We start from the raw sequence: 19,069 nt of genomic DNA on the forward strand, positions 1-19,069 counted from the left end.
AGCTTCAAAATTAGGTCTTCAAAATTTGCATGATATCCGAGTATATTTGGTATTTTGAATTTCTAAGGATACAGTAAGTAAAACAGCATTTGTAATAACACCATCTATACATAACCAATATTTCATAAGATACCTGTTGTTGCAGAAGCTAGGCTATACACAGATGGTTTTGTAATTTAGCAGTCGTCATATACTACAGATATGAGATAAATTCATGAAAATTTGTCACATTTTTTTACCTCGTCTTATCTAAAGGTCGTCTTATACACGAAAATGTACGGTAGTTTATTGAGAAAAATATCATAGTTTTTTAATGGGTTAAAATTTTGCCATTTTAAGTATGGAATAAGGAATGTAGATGTCTCAGACAAGTATCTGGTTTAAAATAAATAATGTTTTGAATAGGTTCGTATGACTATGTACAATAGTAAGAGTAGAATGTATTCCTATTTCTCTATCGAATGATTTTCTCCAATATTGACTCATTTTGTACATACACTCATGTACTCTACTGTAATATATCCTTTTCTGTCACATTCCCTTCCTTTGATTGTTTATATTACAAACATATGCAGACAGTGGTAATACTGTGCAATTCATGCTTATTACAAAACAAAATGTTTAACAAAACTCAGATATAAGGCATCACCCTTTAGCATAATGTATTCGTGCAGTGCTTCTGGTAATATAGTATTTTTGTTCACACTAATATAAATTTTTTTATTTAAACTTTTGGAAAATTGCCATACATTTACAGTTTGCATTTAAATGTGCATTGAATATAGTATCCTTTTTATTTTTCTGTCAGAATGGTCAATCTAAAATACTCTTTTCTTAGTGTTTGGCTCTCTGTTGAATATATAGGAGGATTTCTGCTCTATTGTACACAGTACTATAACTGTCCTGATTTTATTGCATTTGCAGTATTAAATAGTAGTCACATGGTTAAATTGATGTGGTTTTTCAGTATTAAAAGTATTGTATTCCCCTCTCTTGCACTATTTGAGGTGGTGTTTGAGCCTGACAGCAGATATCACCAACTTGTGGGAAGAGACTTAATCCATCTTCAGAAGGAGAAAGAAAGGCATCAGAAGTTAGACCAAGTATGGAGTAGCCTTAGAAATTGTGCTGTTTTATTTTCATCTTTTAACAAATAATTTTTATGATTTTCTCCTGTCTTAGACTGTTGCACTTTTTCATAACTTCTGTCTTTTTCTTATTTCCTCAAGAGGAGTTCCACCAGGAGTATATGTACAAAACTTTATTTTCAGGAATTAGAAGCTGAATTAGTCAAATTGCGTGAGGAAAGAGACAGACTAGCAAAGCAGCTTGCATTGCAACAAGAAGAGTTTGCACATCAGCTGGAAAAGAAAGAGGTGAGATAATAAATACTGATCATTTGGAAGCTTTTGAGTTCATCATGGTATCTCAAATGAGGTGTTGCAATTGGGGTGCATATTTCTAACTAGTATGATGTAGTGCACCATTTTCTATTGATGTTTACCATTAGGAATGCCAGAATCTTCATCTTTTTTGGCCTCTCCAGGTATTAAATTCTTTATTGTAGATAAATCCTTCAAGCCACCTTGTAAGAGTTAAGTACATTATTTTAACTCATGCAGTGGTCTGGTTAAACTACGAAATGATAATTAATAGTAGTAAAGTTAAAGTTAAGTATACCTTAGTTTAACCAGACCACTGAGCTGATTAACAGCTCTCCTAGGGCTGGCCCGAAGAATTAGACTTATTTTATATGGCTAAGAACCAATTGGTTACCTAGCAACGGGACCTACAGCTTATTGTGGAATCCAAACGACATTATACTGAGAAATTAATTTCTGTCACCATAAATAAATTCCTCTAATTCTTCATTGGCCGGCCGGAGAATCGAATGCGGGCCTAGGAGAGTGCTAGCAGAGTACGATATCGACCCATCCAATGAGGAACTAATTAATAGCAGTAACCCCCATAGGGGGGTAGTGCCGTCAGTGGACCTTATGCAGTGCAATGTAGGCATTACAGTACTTAAGGGTCTTTGCAGCATCCCAGCCCCTAGCTGCAACTGCTTTCATTCCTTTTACTGTACCTCCGTTCATATTCTCTTTCTTGTTTTGGAAGATACTCTAGCTGTGGACTTGGAAGGGTGCTCTTGCCAAACAGGTTGTTCGTACTCTCTTGTAGTTATACACAAGGATGCCTCCTTGACAGGTTGGAGAGGCCATCTGGAGGATCATCAGGTAGCTGGAAGATGGTCTTCTGTTTTAAGAAGGTGTCACATCAGTTTTCTGGAACAGATGGACATCTCTCTTGTTGCTCAGAAAATTAAAGCCTTGAAGAGGACCCTCATCTTGGTCCTAGAGAACATGGCACAAATGACATGCATCAGGAGAATCAGTTCCTCTCATTGTAGTCATACTGTCTATTCCACAGATGGCTTAGGCAAGGAAGTGGCACTTAACAGCAATCCACCTCACAGGGTCATGTAGTGTGACAGCTGAATCCCTGTTGAGGCAGACATCATCTTCGACCAAGTGGGTATTGGAAAAATCCCCCTTCAGAGTGATTACCAACCTGCTCCCATACCCTACTTATGCAGGGGAACAATCAACTTCCATTGTATATGTCTCTAAACTTGGACATTTAGGCAATAGAAAGAGATACATTCTTACAAGACTAGAATGAGTGAAGGTCAATCTACCTCATTCCTCCCTTGTCCCAGATATTGAAGGAGTTGAACAGACTGCTAACATTTAGCAAAACTGCCTACCTAGTGGCCCCACATTAGCCCAGCAATCATTGGTTCCTTCCTCTAAAATAACAGGCAAGGAAATAAATTTCATTGCTATTCATTCTTGTACCCCCGACAGTAGGAGAGAAAGTTGTGTACACATCTTTCTTTCTGAGCCAAGTAGATTTTCTGTCTCTTAGTGTACCATAAAAATTATGCATCATACATTGCAAGGTACCTGGTGCAGAAAAAAAGTTAAGTATATCTTAGTTTAACCAGACCACTGAGCTGGTTAACAGCTTGACATCTTCTATCCAGTAATACTAGTCCATATGGCAGTTTGTGGTTGGATTACCTCCACACAGAGAGCCAGGTTGAAATTAAGATTGAAACTTCTAAAAATTTGTTCTGATTCAAGTATTTGACAACACATGCCTTGCCATTACTGCAGTTATAACATTTTAGGCTGTGCTATCAGACTCCTTGTTTTATGGGTTTTGCAGACTCCAATACTAAATTCTTTAGCTCCACCCTCCAGTCCTTAACACTGTAAAGGCCTGCTCCTGTAAGAACTCCAATTTCATTGCCCTTAACTAAGGTTCTTTAGCTCCTGTCACATCCTCAGTTCAGTAGCCCCAATGTGGCCATAACCCATACGCCCCAGAATGTAGTTTTCTTGAGAGCCTTGGTGTCAGGAGCCTGGATTAGTAAACAATGAAGTCTCATATGGAGACAGCACTTCACCACCCACATGACTAGACATCAGTTGTTTTTGTCTCCAGGCCCATCATTCCTGGTCAAGAGGAAATCCCCTATTCTTCTCTAGGAACTCACTATTACAGATAAAACATTGCACCCAGTTCTGTAACTTGGTTTATATGGATGTCATGGCTACCCTCCTAGATGACCCTTATTTCTTACACTCTACCACTAATTGCCTGGATGGAGTGGTTATCCTGCATCCTGTCCTGTCGTGCTTGGGGAAGTCACTTTTGTGTCATAGTTAACAAATACAGACAGGTTCTTTACTCCTCCACATTATTAATCCCTCAAGGGAATCGTAGATAATAGGAGGGATGTGATTTTAACATAACTTCACCATGGACCATTTTTCATCTTGTTAGTTGACCATTCTATCTGAGGAGCAGGTTTTGACATATAAAAAACTTATTTTGGGTAGCTGCTGTGAGTCCTCAATCATATCTTCTTTTCCTGAATAATAAACTTATTTTGGGTAGCCTTTGTGAGTCCTCAAACATATCTTCTTTTCCTAACTAAAAGACTTGGTAAATCCAAGGTAGATGTTTTATTTCATAGACCTGTTGAGTAGTGGCAAGGCATGGCCAGCCTGTGCATCTAGTTTAAACATGCATGTGTCAGTCACATTCTTTTCAGCATCTGACATGTCTTGTCTTTTACTAGGTCATCGAATTATACATGAATTGTGGTTTTTATGTTTCTAGGCTCATGCATATCTGATCAGTTACAAAATCTGATATGTTTAAGTTCACTAAGATGAAGTGATACTGTATAAGGATGCACATTAACCTAGCCTAGGATGCCACATCCTAACCTCACCTTCTATGACCAAATACAGACGGCTATTATCAATCAGACCATTATTGTAAGGCTTCTAACACAGTAATGTGATAAAACTAATTCTTTAGTAGCGTTCCTCTTAATTTCCTTGATTTGCCCTGCAAAACAAGTTCATTCTTCACACATTAAAGCAAGAAGTGCTTCAGATAAACTGCTAAATTCAGAAAAAAGTATCACCAGCCCAAATTCACACTTTCGTCACTGACCCATGCCAAATGACCTAATACAACTTATGCCAGAATGGATGTAATATTGGAACAATTCTGATTAATTATCTGTAGTACATAATGTACAGAACTAAATACGGAAGCTCATTAAACCCATATTTAATCAAACAGAAACTACTTCAAGAGTCATTTCACTCTTGGCAACACAGGATGAAGACTTCACATTTGAAAAGGGTTGTCATAACACAATTACACTGACAGGCTGAAGCCATGGTATAAACTCTGATGGATATGTGCCTCAGTAAATCTGTTTTATAGGGAGATCCCTTGAAAATCCATGTTGAAGCATTCTTAGGCTCATTACATTTTTTCCTTAACCGTACCTAATTATATTTAATTTATTTTTTAATTCAACAGTTTGAAGTTGAGCAAGCCCTTGAAGAATGCACTGGTATTAAGGAGCAACTTGAGAAGACCACAACACAGTTAAATCTCTCCTTTCCAGACACAAACTCTTCTAGTTTACCCATTTCCTCTACTCCTGTTAAGTCAACCCATTCTGGTCCGACAAGTTTGAAAGACAAGGTGGGAAACTATGCTGATAAACTGGCCTTTTGAGATGTGTATATTATTCTTACTGCTTCTAATTAATCAGTAGTGAATGGGGTGCATTTTGAAGGCTTAAATTGTACCTGTGCAAAATTAATGCTTAGCAATTTTAATTATTAATGAAAGTCTAGAATGATTTATTGTAAAGGAATAAACAGTAGCTAAATAAGCTGATTCTGTATGTTGACATGAAAAGCTTCTTTTTTTGTATATATGGGTATCTTGTTAAATTAAAAGTGGGCAACTGTATTTAAAAGGTTATATGTGCTTTACATCTAACAGGGCCAGCTACTAACCATGGCACTGGAGGAGCTTGAGATGGCTTTACGACGTGAAGAACAAGAAAGAGCCCAGCGAATCAGCGTGGAAGCATTGTTAGCCAAGCGGTACATTAACTATTGCTATTATGAAAGGAACTGAAATCTTTCAGCTTGAAATTAAAGTTTTTCTTCACAGATTTTAATGTCCAGATATATAATTTTTACTTTAGCATTTATGGTTGTTAAGTAGTCTGTTTTTACATAGGCTACCTTTGATCTTCCATTTGTAACTCTTAAAAGAAAATTGTCAAACCAGTTACTGTAGAAACTCAGATATGAAAGTGGGTACATTCTCTTACATATAAATTCTTGTTAAGTTCAAAAAGGTACCAAAACCACTTAATTATTTTACAGAAACAAAATTAATAATTGTTTTTGTAATTGAGGCCTTGATACTACTCATATGCTGAATATGGTTAGTATAGGCAATGAATAAGGAAAAGGTAAAATTTTACTTACAACCTCCTAGGAGTGATGGTGACAGTAGTACAGAGTCTATTGGAGGAGAAACTACAACTACATATCCTCAGACCCCTTCAGAACCATCTTCAGCTGCAAAGCTTTTACTAAAAGGACTAGGAGCTCCTAATGGGGAGGTAAGATGCCATTCAAAACAAGCATTTCCACTATTTAGAGAAATTCAGTATGCATGTCTTTTGCTTTCCACTTGTTCAGTTCTTTGTGTGAATAATTTTGTAGCAAAGTACATAATTTGAAATAGTTATTGTATAGACTTTCTATCACTGTGACCTACCGGACTTACGTGAATCTCTCTCTATAACTTTCAAAATTTCCTAGTAATATGAGTACAAAAATTTAAAATACATTGCAAATTAAATGTAAGGTATACCTAAGTGAAAATCATACTTGAACCTTATATATCTTCAAGTTGAAAGGTATTATAAATCAGCTTTGCAAAATACTGCAAAAGCTAATGGAAACCCATAGGTTCTACTATTTCAAATTCGTGATGCAAGTACTGTACAGTCACCACTCTACTTATGAATGTTTAGAGATAAGAACAGACAGGGTTACAAGTTCAAATTTTGCTTTGCCCTTTTATTCTGCTAATAAGAATTTTTGCAGAGTACAGAACACTAGGAAGAAGAACCTGTTCCTTTAACCCCTTCCCTGATTATCCCAAGTATTCTTGTGATTAACTACCATGTATTCTTTGTACAATGACAAGAATACTCATTCTTATTTGTAAAATATCCCTAGTTAGTTCTATCTTCTTGATTTAACTTCTTCTTTGATGAATTCCCATTTTCTATATTTCCTCTCCCCATAGGAAACTTTTAGTTTGTATCTTGTCGATAGAGGGTGGTGTGCATTGTTTACTTTGTGAACTTCCAGTGTTAGATGCTGCTCCTGCAAAATTCTCTCCAAATTCATAACTTTCAAAGCACGGAAAAAGTACTCAGTATTGAATGTTGCATGAATCCAAGTTTTATTTTCTTCTTTTTACCTTTCTAGCATCCAAAGTAATTCTTTATAATACTGCATGATTGAAAAATGCAGTGAAAATTAGTATAATCTATGACTCCCTGTTAACTCAGGAATGTAAATTCCAACAAAAATGATGCACTACATATTAAAAGCCAACTTACGAACAATTCAAGATACAAATGGCCTTTCAGAATGTAACTCATTCATAAATAAGGTGGTGACTGTATGGTAGCAGCTGCAGTGTTACCTGGTGTTTCTTTTAGAGTAGTGTATGTTTCTTGGGATAAAAACTGATTCCAACATCTACATGGCACCTGTATTACTTCTGGAGGAATGTAGTTGTCAAGAATTTCCTTTTGTGCTGTAGAATTTGTGTAGCTAGAAATCTGAGGGAAAGATTTGTGATAATGCTTTGAAAAATTTACGTTTGGGCTTACATTCTGATTGTGAGTCATTCACCAGGAAAGTTATTTGTATTTTAGAAGAAAGCATGATCAAACTATTTGTATATTTATTATTTTGCAGGGTATTTTTTGTTTTTACTTTTGTTTTATCTTGTCCTTGCTAATGATAATTTTATAAATTCAAAAGTTAATCACCTGCAGTGAGCTCCTTACTTATTGGCATTTGTTGAGAGGTAACACAAAAAGGAAGAAGAAATTTAGAGCAGTGCAGTAGCCTTGTTCAACCTTACATGGTAACTCAGCTTTAAGGAAAACAGTGGCCTATATATATATATTTGTTACAATTTGTGAAAGTTTCTGATATAGAATTTAATTTTCAGGGACGTGTTCGTGTTCTTGAAGAACAGTGTCGTGGCTTAGAAGGGGAACTTGCTAGGGTAAGGGTTGAAGTTTTGAAAATGGTAGAAGAAAGAGACCAACTTTTGCAGCAAAAGGAAGATCTTGAAAAGGTAAGATCAGTTGAATTATCAAAGAAATGATCCCTTCAACTATCACGAAGTTTTAGTCCTTGTCCCAGAATAGTTACAATCTATTTTTTTAATCTAAAGGAAACTAAACCCTTAATAATTGCCAAGGGAAGTGATTAATTAACTCTGAAGCAACAGGTAAGCTAAGCGGAGAATGAAGAAAAAGGTAAAAAGTAAGCAGAGAATAAAGTTTCCAACTGCTGTCACTACTAGGTGCCGTCTCAGTAAGAAAAGAGCTTGAAAAATTTTAATGTATTATGTCTTATATAATTACGATCTTTTTTACCATATATACTTATTGTTAGTTTAATATAGAAAGGGTTAGTAAAATAAGCAGTGTAAAGTGCATAACCACCAATTTGGTGTGGGAAGAAGGTACAGGTATTTCAACTACACCACAATACTTTGATTTGCATCATTATGTTATATTCCTATCAGAATTTGCAGATAAAATATAAAAACTTATCCAATTTCATTAAAAGACATGAAAAATGCAAAAAATGAAGCGTGAATAATTGAATCACAAGTTCTTTGTTTTTGCAGTTTATGATAATTTTTCATGTGTATCAGATTGACATAAACTCCATTATTGATTGAATAGTTATTTAGTTATAAATGGTTTGTTTAACCAGACCTCTCAACTCTTTTAGGGTTCTTGTGCTGGAGTATTGATTGAATAAGTAATTAGAGCCAATGGAATGACTAAATTATAAATTTTTAATGGAAACTGCCTTAAAACAGTTTTAAGAGTTTGATTAACCATACCACTGAACATGAAAATTCCAATTCTGTATTGCTTTAAAATTCCATGATGTTAAATTTCCTGTTCAGTATTGCGCCATCATTGTAGGCACTAAAAAAAATGGTAAGGTCAGCAAAAAGGTTTTTAGTAGTAGCCTAGGTTTTTCACACTCCAATTTTGACCTTTCAATTGATAACAATATTTACAGGGTCATCTTTATAAACCTATATATGATTATTTGTTCTTGAATAAAGATATTAATATAGTACAGTTCATTATACTGACAGCCTAATACTTAGTACTATATAACAACAAGTAGTTAAGAGTAATTGGCTTATGAGACAGCACTATTGAATCATCCCATGTAGTTATTTTTTCTGATTTGTTTTGTATTGTAGTATTCTTGAGTGTTCCCATAAAGAAGTTGGTTAGCATTATACAGTACTGTAATAGGAAATGAGGTTCATAATAAAGAGAAAATTCCCTTTATGCAAGGAATATTAGGTTTGCAGAAAAGCAGTAATAAAAATCCCCCACCCCTAATAATTAATATATGAAATGAATCTTTTATATTCTGAGGCAACTGAAAGTGATGCAGTAGTAAATTTTTAGGTAAAATTTACGGTAATGTTATACTGTACATAAAATTACTGCAGTTATATTACTCACTGCAGGCATTCACACTCAGAGCATAGTAATTGAGTAGGACAATTGTAACATTCTTAAGGTATTTATTTTATTTGCAATACTGCTTCTTTTTTTTCTAGACTTCTTATTGTTCAGCTACAACTGGTTAACATAGAGTGCAAACTTCTGCTTGCAAACACACATATACATCTAAAAACAAAGATTATTATAAGATATTCTTTATATTTTTAATATGCCTAGTGCATTGTTGTAGCTATGGACTTAGACAAGATTAAGTACCATATATTTTCGTGTATAAGACGACTTTTAGATAAGATGAGGTAAAAAATTATGAAAAATTTTCCTGAATTTATCTCATATCTATAGTATAAGACAACTGATCAATTACAAAACCATCTGTGTATAGGCTAGCATTTGCAACAACAGGTATCTTATGAAATATTGGTTATGTCAAGATGATGTTATTACAAATGCTGTTTTGCTTACTGTATCCATAGAAATTCAAAATACTGTATATACTCGTGTATCATGCGACTTTTGAAGACCTAATTTTGAAGCTAATTTTAAGGGGGTCGTATCATACATGAAATATAAAATTAGCATATGTAATATTCACATGTCAGTAACATATTATAAAATACAAACATAATGAGTATACATCTTTTCCATAGATCTTTTAACAAGATATGCTTTAATTCACTGTACAGGCAGTCCCTGATTATCAGTGGGGTTCCATTTCTGAGGGTGTGATGATAACTGAAAATCGCCGCTAACCGAAAATTGGCGATTTCCGGTGCTTTTTTGGCGATGTTCGGGGGTTATTGGCGCCAAAAAGACCCGATTTTTGGTTATCGCCGATGAAAAGCCCCGATTTTTGGTTATCGGTGCCTCTGGTAGGTATGTATCAGCGCCGATAAGTGGAAATCAGCGATTTTTGGCACCTAAAATTGCCGATTTTCGTCGCTAGACAAGCCCCATAAACCAGATCACTGTTAAGCAAGCCCCCCGTTAACCAGGGACTGCCTGTATCCAGTAATATTGTATGTATTTGCATATTACTAATTGTATTATAAAATACAGACATAGCTATCATGTGCCATTTGCATTGTGTAGGTTTTCAAAATCAAACCTTGAATTCTAAGTGATGTTTATTGGTAGGTTAGTTTGGCCTCGGTGCGATAATCACCGACATGCACGAAAAAGATTCACATTGGCGAAATAGAGTGATAAAGTAATAAAACTATTTTTACCTACATATTATTGGCATATCAATAAATAGCCTATTCATGAATAATTCCATATCAATGAAATCAATCTTACTTATGCGAGGCCAGCCAGCTGACAAAATGTAAATATCGAGTTATGGCTGCACTCACAGCAACCTTTATCTTTGCAACGTAGGTAATTACAGTAATAATAACATTTAGGATAACAAAATATTAATTTTTCATATAAAATTCAGGCTGTTTGCAAACGTTAGAACAATTAGTCATACAATGATAATTATGTATGATAACTGTTGTTAGGGGTTGCTTATGATTGGCGATGAAACGTACTTTGTAGGCGACGTGTGTAGAAAACATGATATAAACGACTTTGTTATTCGTTACCATATGTGCTTGTTACGCAATTCGCGCATCATGTGACCTAAATTTTTCACCCATAATAAATTATTTTATCATGTATCTTGTATATATGCGAGTTCCTTTTTGAGAGACCTGATTACTAATGACTAACCTCTTTAATTCCATCCCTTATCCTTAATCTTCCAGTTAACTAATTTAAATTGTAAAAGCGAATGATAAAAGTATCATTAGTTACGTTACATTTGTTGATAAATGGTACAGCCATAAACAACCGAACAGGAAACACCTGATTTTGCTATGAACACGGTCTGGGCCGTGCTATGAACAATCGAATCGGATAACAGCAGCGTTTTGCTTTGTATTTCAACTATCGTACACAGAACAATTACTTAGTTATGTTACAAATGACTAGAACAGGACTGATATATATTTTACATTATACCTATTTGCTTTGGAGAAAGATTGCAAGAAATATACCTGTATTACAATTTAATCTGCAAATTGTGTAGCTGAAGCTGAGAAACAAACAATGTATCAACTCTTTCACTCCATCTGATCCTTCATCCTTATAGTTAAATAAGTTAAAAAGTAAAAAGCTTAATGATGAAAGTGTTTTGGTTATGTGCTATATCATGGAGCAAACGAAAGGCTGTGAACATGGACAATGATACTTTCAGAATTTTAGTTTCAGCATCAATTCAACTTCCGTTTAAGATAACCGTGGGGAAGGTTTACGTCCCATTTGCCATACACGTTAAAACAACAGTAAAGTGTGTTCTTTCATGCTCAGTAGTTTTGATTAAAATACTTTTCTCTCCAATATTGTTTGCAGTCGAGTGTGATGGCATATCTAAGTTTAGGAGTTTCATCCATGTTGCCGATGCATGATAATTTATAGTCATTAGTGCTTGAACATTGTTTGTTTTCTCAGCTTCAGCTACAATTTGCAGATTAAATTTAGCAATACAGGTATATTTCCTTGCAATCTTTTTCTCCCAAAGCAAATAAAGGGTATAATGTAAAATATATATCAGTCCTGTTCTAGTCATTTGTAACACTGCTGCAGTAATTGTTCACTGTTATGCAGTGGTTGAAATGCAAGCAAAACAGCTGCTGTTATCCGATTCGATTATTTCTGTACGGCTAGCCGTGTTCATAACAAATAGGTGTTTCCCTGTTCCGGTTGTTTATGGCTGTACTCATTTACTCAACAAATGTAGCAACTAGCCAGTACTTTTATCATTACAGCTTTGATTCAATTAGTTAACTGAAGATGGGATAAAGGGATGGAGTAAAAGAAGTTAGTCATTAGTAGTAGTCTCTCAAGGAACGCTACTTGTATATAAAGAGATACATGATAAAATAATTTATTATGGGTGGTAGAGGTCATGATGATGAGTGCGCATTAACAAGCACATATAGTATGAAAATGACAAAGTCGATTTTATATCATGTTTTTCTACACACGTAGCCTACAAGAAACCCTTTGTTTTGTTTTACGTTCATCGTAATCACAAGCAACTAGCAACAGTTATCGTATAATTATCATTTGTATGACTGAATTGTTCTAAACATTTACAAACAACTGAATTTTATAGAAAAATTAATATTTTTTATACTAAATGTTATTATTACTGTAATGCACCTCACGTTACCCAAGATAAAGGTTGCTGTGAGTGCAGCCATATTTCGATATTTACATTTGTCAGCTGGCTGGCCTCGCATAGAAAAGTTGTTTCATTGATATGGAATTATTCCTTGAATGAGCTATTTATTGTGAAGATATGCCAGTAATATGTGAAGTAAAAATGGTTTATTACCTTTATCACTCTATTTAAGTAATGTGAATCTTTTTTAGGTGCATGTCGGTGGTTATCGCACCGGGGCCGAGGCTAGCCTACCAATAAACATCACTTAGAATTCAAGGTTTGATTTTTTGAATGGTAGTGTAAGACGACCCCCAATTTTTAGGGGTAAATTTTATTTTTTAAAGGTCATCTTGTATGAGGAAATATACGGTATTTTATATCAGTATGGTTGGGTGCATTTATTTTTTAAATAGGTAGGTGTATTGTTTGGTAGAGATTCATTTTTTATTGACTCACTTTACAGTTTATGAAATTTTTTATGATTCTAAGTGTAAATCACATATTACAAGCTCACTTAATAGGTAAATGGACTGTAATTTTTATGGTAAATTCTTTAATGAATGAATCATCCAGTATACATTTAAGAAGCTAATCAACTTTTTCATTAAATAAAATTGCAGAGAAGAGATAGTGAAGGGGGCGAGAGCATGAAACAGAGAATCAGGAATTTGGTAGAGAAAATAAAGAAGAAACGTCAATCCCATTCTCCTAAAACCGAAGAAAATTCTCTGGAAAATGCCAGTGACTGTGTGAAACAAGAAGGCGATGTATCAGTTTCTTCCCAAATCAAGAACAGCTCAAGTTGTGCTGATGGAAAGAAAGATACTGTTGGTGAAGATGACTCAAGTAAACAGGAAGATGCCATTGATGAAATTGAACTTTTGGAAGGAGAGGTAAAATAAATTTGGGTGCAATGTATTCATTGTTTCATACTTAATGAAGTTGGTCTGGTGCAGCAGTTGGTAAGAATGTGGTGTGTTTTACTTAGAAGTGGGGAGTAGTTTAAAGGTATTACAAACCTTTAAGGTAATATATTGTGATATTTTTTTTCAAATCTTACCATAGAAAGAGTTTTGTTGATATAAAGGAAGGAAACATTCATTTTCACATTCAATATTTATGCTTTTATTAAGAATATAAGGAAAATTCACGTATTAAAATGCAAACTGAGTAAATATGGAGAGTTAAAAGTAGTTTTTGTGTAAGATGAGGGAATTCCTGATTTTCTGTAAGATTATGCTTCGAAAGTACAGATTAATTCACCTTTGCTTTTGAATATGCTCGCTTTAGTCACTGGACTACGTAAATATACCAAGTTAAGATTAAATGTTGGTAGAGTAGTAATGTTTTTCAGAGCTTGAGTTTATAAAAGATCTTGCCGGAATGTCAGTATGTAAAAAGTTTTCTACAGAAACCAATATATATATATGTATTAATAATAACCATCACATATGCAATTAACCCTTAGTGGACGGATTGAGCCTCAGTGTGAAGTAAAACAGGTTTGGGGAGGTGGACGGATTGAGCTTGAGTGTGAAGCAGAATTACACACCACTGTTATGGTAATAATGATTCGAAACAAATGTGCCAATGCTTCTATAAGCTATAAATTCACTAATGGCAACTTTTATAGACGTGAGAGCCAGGCCAGTATCAGTAATGCTTGTGACTTCAAGGGGGAAGGTACTGCATCTCTCTTTCTCACATGGGTCTTTTTGTAAATTTGCTTGTAAATATACAAAGGGGTTGCTGTTGTTTTTTGTTTTTGTCTTTTATGATAGTATGTCAGTTGTAAATGTAATTTTACAAAGAAAATTGCAAAGAAATATTAGAAAAAGCATGTAAAAGTTAAAAAAAAAAAGTTACTGAAACTTCCTTCTCGTAAATTTACGTGAATATTTTACAACAAATACGCAAAACATTTGTTACTGCTTTTATTTCTTATCTGTTTTGATATTGTGTGAGCAGTAATAATAATTTTACAAAATACAATTAATTTATTTATTAGAAAAAACATATATAAGTTGGTAAAATTTATGATTGTCTTGTAAATGAGGCCCCACAAGGGGTTGTGAAATAGTCATTTTCAACATCTCGTGGAAGGTAGGTAAAATTTGTTTTTATTTTTTATTTATACAGTGTGAATGTACGTGTCATTCTCTTTCCATCGATGTGATTTTATTTTTATTTTGCCGACGTCAAAGTTTCCCCGGTCTGGGGGTGCTGCTACATTGATAAATTATGCCGTCCCTTAAGGGTTAATATAATAATTTTGTGTTCGATGTCTTGTTTCATGAAAAAGAATTTATAAATATTTAGACTAATATACTGTATTTCCCATATTTAATGCGAGGAAGCAAAATTGCCTCATTAAAATTTTAACATTGATTTAACTAAATGTTTTTCAGGTTTCGAAAGCAACTCTAGCAAAAAGAAATTAAGCTCATTAAAGCACAGATAATCTAGAAAATGAAAAGCATCATTACATAAGAAAAATGGAAAACTAGAACAGGATATAGAGGTAAGATTTTCAGAATAAAGGCTTAAGAGTCAAGTTACATTTTATGAATTATAGTAATTCTGTTTTATAGTGTTACTTGTAAATAGAAATTCAGCTTGATAGGCTGAGTCACAATAAAGTACTGGAGAGTGTCATGAAACTGATTGAAAAGCAAGCATTTTTAATTGTGGTGAATTTAGTGTAAATTACTAAAACCTCGGTCCTCAACAAAAATCGTTAACAGAAGCCCATGACATCAGTGTTTATTTTATTCAATTCTGAGTTAATTTCTCCATAAAATAACAGAAGAAATGGATTAATCCATTCTGAATGCCAAAACTACCCCAACCTTTTTTATACAAAACTTTGCACAAATTACAATTAAATAAGTTCAGAGTTGAATAATACCATATTAGGGTCCTTTTTACATTTTTAAATGGTACTGCATCAAAAAAAATGAGTATGAACAATCAAAGACTGTATTACCGATAGATGGTCAAGGCTCAGGCTAGGTTTTTATAGGCACTAGCAGAATGTACTGCACCAAGATATGCATGAAAACTGTTGTTAATAATGATAACATGGTGAAAAACAAAGCCAGATTATCACATTAAATTAATAATAGCTCAGTATTTATAGTTTTGACATGATTACTGTATGTCTGTTTCTATACAAGGGATAGGAAATTTTCTTCATTTATTCATAATGGAGACAAGTGAAAATTCAAGAAATGTAAGGTCAATGTCACCTAATTTTAGCATGATTGAAATCTTACAGAGCATGTGTGGGCTTTAAATGCATTTTAAATCTTACAAAAGAATGGTATACGCCAAGTAAATGGAAGTATCTTAAACTTTTTTCTACAAACATCAATATGATTGGACAGGTGGATTCGGTTTGTTGTTTGAGCTGTATAACCAAGCAATTTACTCAATCATCATAATGTTAAATCCATTTTGTCATTAGTTCTAGTACCAGTCTGCATACATCTAGGTACATTCTACTGCCACATTATATTCACAATAATTATGAAACAGTTGCATAGGTTATTAGATTTCTTATTTTTTATTGAAATTTTATGCTTGCACTAAATCCATAATGCATTTAGATACATGTATATTTATTAGTGATAAAAGTTTTCTTACAAAATTGTATAGTTTCAAGTTCAATATTTATTTATAATTTTCAAATCTTTGGAAAATCTTCGCATTGAGCTGGACAAAAGTGAAGACTATTGGACCCTAAAGCTGCAGGAAGAACAGGATTACTATGAAGAGGAAAGAAGACTTTATGATGATAAATTTTCAGCTTTAGAGAAAAAAATACGGGAATATGAAGAGCTGGTCTTGTCAGGGGGTGGCAATGGTAGAGACATATCAGAAGAATCTGATAGACTCTCTACTATTGATGAAAGTGCAGTTTGGGAAAAGCAGGTTAGCTCATTACTCTTTGGTTTTTGCATTTGTTTCAGAAATGTTACGGGACAAAGATTGTAAATATTATTTAGAAGAAGAAGGTTTTTATTCATTATATGATATTTTACCAGGTTACAGACTTAGAAGAAGAGGTGTCCTTGTTGAGGAAACAGATAGATGAACTTCGAGAAGAAAGATTTAATATGGTGAGTATTATCAAGTTTTCCCCACCTGAGACCAAATTTAGATAACTATCCTTAATGGAGTGAATAAATCATAGTAATATATGATTATGTGCAAGAAATTGTGGGATTCTTAAAGTAGTCATTCAGTGGGAAGGAATTAGAATAATATTTTTTATGGAAATTGTTCAAATCTGTATATTAATTGAAAATTATTTATTAACCAGGTCATTTTTATTACCTCTGCTGTGTCAAGATTCTTATTCTTTTGCTCCTAAATTTTCTTTGCCCTTTGCTCTTCCCACTTGCTTTTCAGCTTCCCACCTTATCTACCAGTAAACCTCCCAGTCCTCTTTAACAGACTAATTATAGTAGGTAAAAATTTGTTTATGCAATTATTTAATTTTGCCTGATATTTTATATAATTTATTTTAGCCAATCATGCTTTATCCATATGTAAAAACATGGCTAATGATTGGGTATTATCTCTGCAACATCAGCTTAGTGTTTGATATCAACTTCATTGAGGTTTTTATGCCAATTTCAGAAACACAGTATGTTCACATGTCTGTTTTGTGTAAATACTTTTGTGTGTTATTGAGTGTCGTGGATTGAAGATAAGTTTTGTTTCAGGAGTGTGGCTGGAAAGCCTGTGTTAAAAAACAAAAGGTTACAATGCTAAGAGAATGTGACAGAAAAACTTTTTTCAAGTGGAGCAAATATCATCCCTTACTACTCAGCTTCATCAGGCTCAGCACCAAGTTAATTCAGGTTTGAAATGATTCAAGTACATGTATTTATAACAAAAACAATGATTATACAAGAAATGCAAGATTTTGTACAAGCCAGTTACTAACAAATAGCTTTACTTCATACAAATGAATTCCAACAATACTACCAGCTAGATAAATTTTATTAATTAAAAGTTTACTGTTATTTCACTATTCTCCATCCCATTTTTTGTGTGCTGAAGAAAGGATGGCTTTGGAAGTTTATGTTTCTTCCATCTTAAATAGCCAGAATCACAAATTAGGAGGGAGAACAGTGAAGAGGAGTCCAGGGAGAAAAGGGCAGGTCAAGATTCGGGTATCATATCTCAAGAAATGGTGAGCAGAGCAATATTGGATCATCCAAAATGACAGTCTTTTGTAAAGAGCCATAAGCCCAAAATAGTGCTTTTATTTCACATAAACCACAACTTCAGTAAAGTCATGAGGGATGAGATCATGAATTGGATGAGGAAAACTGATCCTTATCCGTCACTCAATTGGTAAAACATGACCTTCTGAGGTTATTGGTTCCAACGAATAATCATGAAAAGATTTATAAGTAGAATCATTGAAAGAATCTTGCAAAGGTGATTTAGTAATGCCCAAGGCCCACTCTTAGGATGCCAGAATGCAACTTTTGTTATTGCCTGAATGTTCAAGTTCAGAGACACACACACACCAGAAGTTGATGGTTATTATTATTATTAATAAACCAGTCCACTTCTGGATTTTGGAAGCATGTTAGCAATTACAGACTTGAGAGGAGCTCAGTATGAGCCTAACCTCTTTGTATAAGACGTTGCAGTTATATTGTCTAGGACGAACAAAATGTGGGTCTCTTTTGGAGGTTTTAATTTTCTGAGATGGAAAGACAGCCCCAGAAGCTGGTATGACACTCCCTCTGAACAGGTGACCATCTTCCCCCTAACTGACAATCCTACCAATGGGCTTCCCAACCTGTCAAGGTATGTATTATCACTCGTACAAATGGTGGAGTTAGGTGGAACAAATGGAGGTTGATATACTTTTTTCCTTCATTGCCCCAGATTTTGAAAGCTTTGAACAATCTACTACTTTCAGCAGAACTGCTTGCCTAGTAGCCCTGAATTAGCCAGACGGTCATTAGTTCCTTATTTCGCCAAAAACAGGCAAAAGAATAGATTCCATTGCCACCCATTGTTCTATCCCAGACAGGAGGAAGGGAAGTTGTCTACACATCCTCCTTTCTGGGCTGTGACCTTCACGTGGAATTTTAAATTTAGTCTGTTGTGAAGATCATTTGCCTAACATTGCTAGGTACCTAGTGCAAAAACTACAGACTTCATCTATCCAACATACTAATCTGTATGGGAGATATGGTTAGATTATACCTCTACACTGAGAACCCTGTTGAAATTTGTTAAAACAGTTTTACATTTTATTATCTTTGGAGGTCAATCGCCTTGCTCTTTCAACAATTGTTATTTACAGGCAGCATTCCATTTATTTAGCCTTATGGTTTGGAATTTAGGTTCTAATTAGAAATTATCTAATTCCATTTCAGTCTTTTACACAGCAAACATCATTTTCTGCAAGGTTTCCCATTACTTGGTCCCTGAATAATGTTATTATACTCATGTCATCCCCATTAAAAGCTCAAAAACCCATTAGAACTGCCAATTTTGATAGTTTAAAGGCAAGTCTTCTTACCACTTTGGCATCAGGCTTCGGATTAGCGTGCAGTACTGGGCTTTCTTAGACAAGGACATTATTTTGAAAAATTATATGATATACC

The 19,069-nt window shown here is 34.2% G+C and overlaps 1 protein-coding gene across 1 annotated transcript in view; it reads left to right on the plus strand.

Moving 5' to 3' along the window:
* The window catches only part of LOC136838938 (ninein-like protein), a 171,671-nt gene that overhangs the window by 119,953 nt on the left and 32,649 nt on the right, over positions 1 to 19,069 (plus strand). The window contains exons 18-28 of the mRNA XM_067104632.1: positions 1,008 to 1,103; positions 1,272 to 1,376; positions 4,912 to 5,079; positions 5,386 to 5,489; positions 5,893 to 6,019; positions 7,657 to 7,785; positions 13,049 to 13,327; positions 16,086 to 16,361; positions 16,475 to 16,549; positions 17,159 to 17,194; positions 17,233 to 17,296. Coding sequence (XP_066960733.1) covers positions 1,008 to 1,103; positions 1,272 to 1,376; positions 4,912 to 5,079; positions 5,386 to 5,489; positions 5,893 to 6,019; positions 7,657 to 7,785; positions 13,049 to 13,327; positions 16,086 to 16,361; positions 16,475 to 16,549; positions 17,159 to 17,194; positions 17,233 to 17,296 — 1,459 coding nt within the window. The remainder of the gene's footprint in view (positions 1 to 1,007; positions 1,104 to 1,271; positions 1,377 to 4,911; positions 5,080 to 5,385; positions 5,490 to 5,892; positions 6,020 to 7,656; positions 7,786 to 13,048; positions 13,328 to 16,085; positions 16,362 to 16,474; positions 16,550 to 17,158; positions 17,195 to 17,232; positions 17,297 to 19,069) is intronic.

This window comes from Macrobrachium rosenbergii, chromosome 5 (assembly GCF_040412425.1).
Source record: "Macrobrachium rosenbergii isolate ZJJX-2024 chromosome 5, ASM4041242v1, whole genome shotgun sequence".
In the NCBI taxonomy this organism is placed as follows: Eukaryota; Metazoa; Arthropoda; class Malacostraca; order Decapoda; family Palaemonidae; genus Macrobrachium; species Macrobrachium rosenbergii.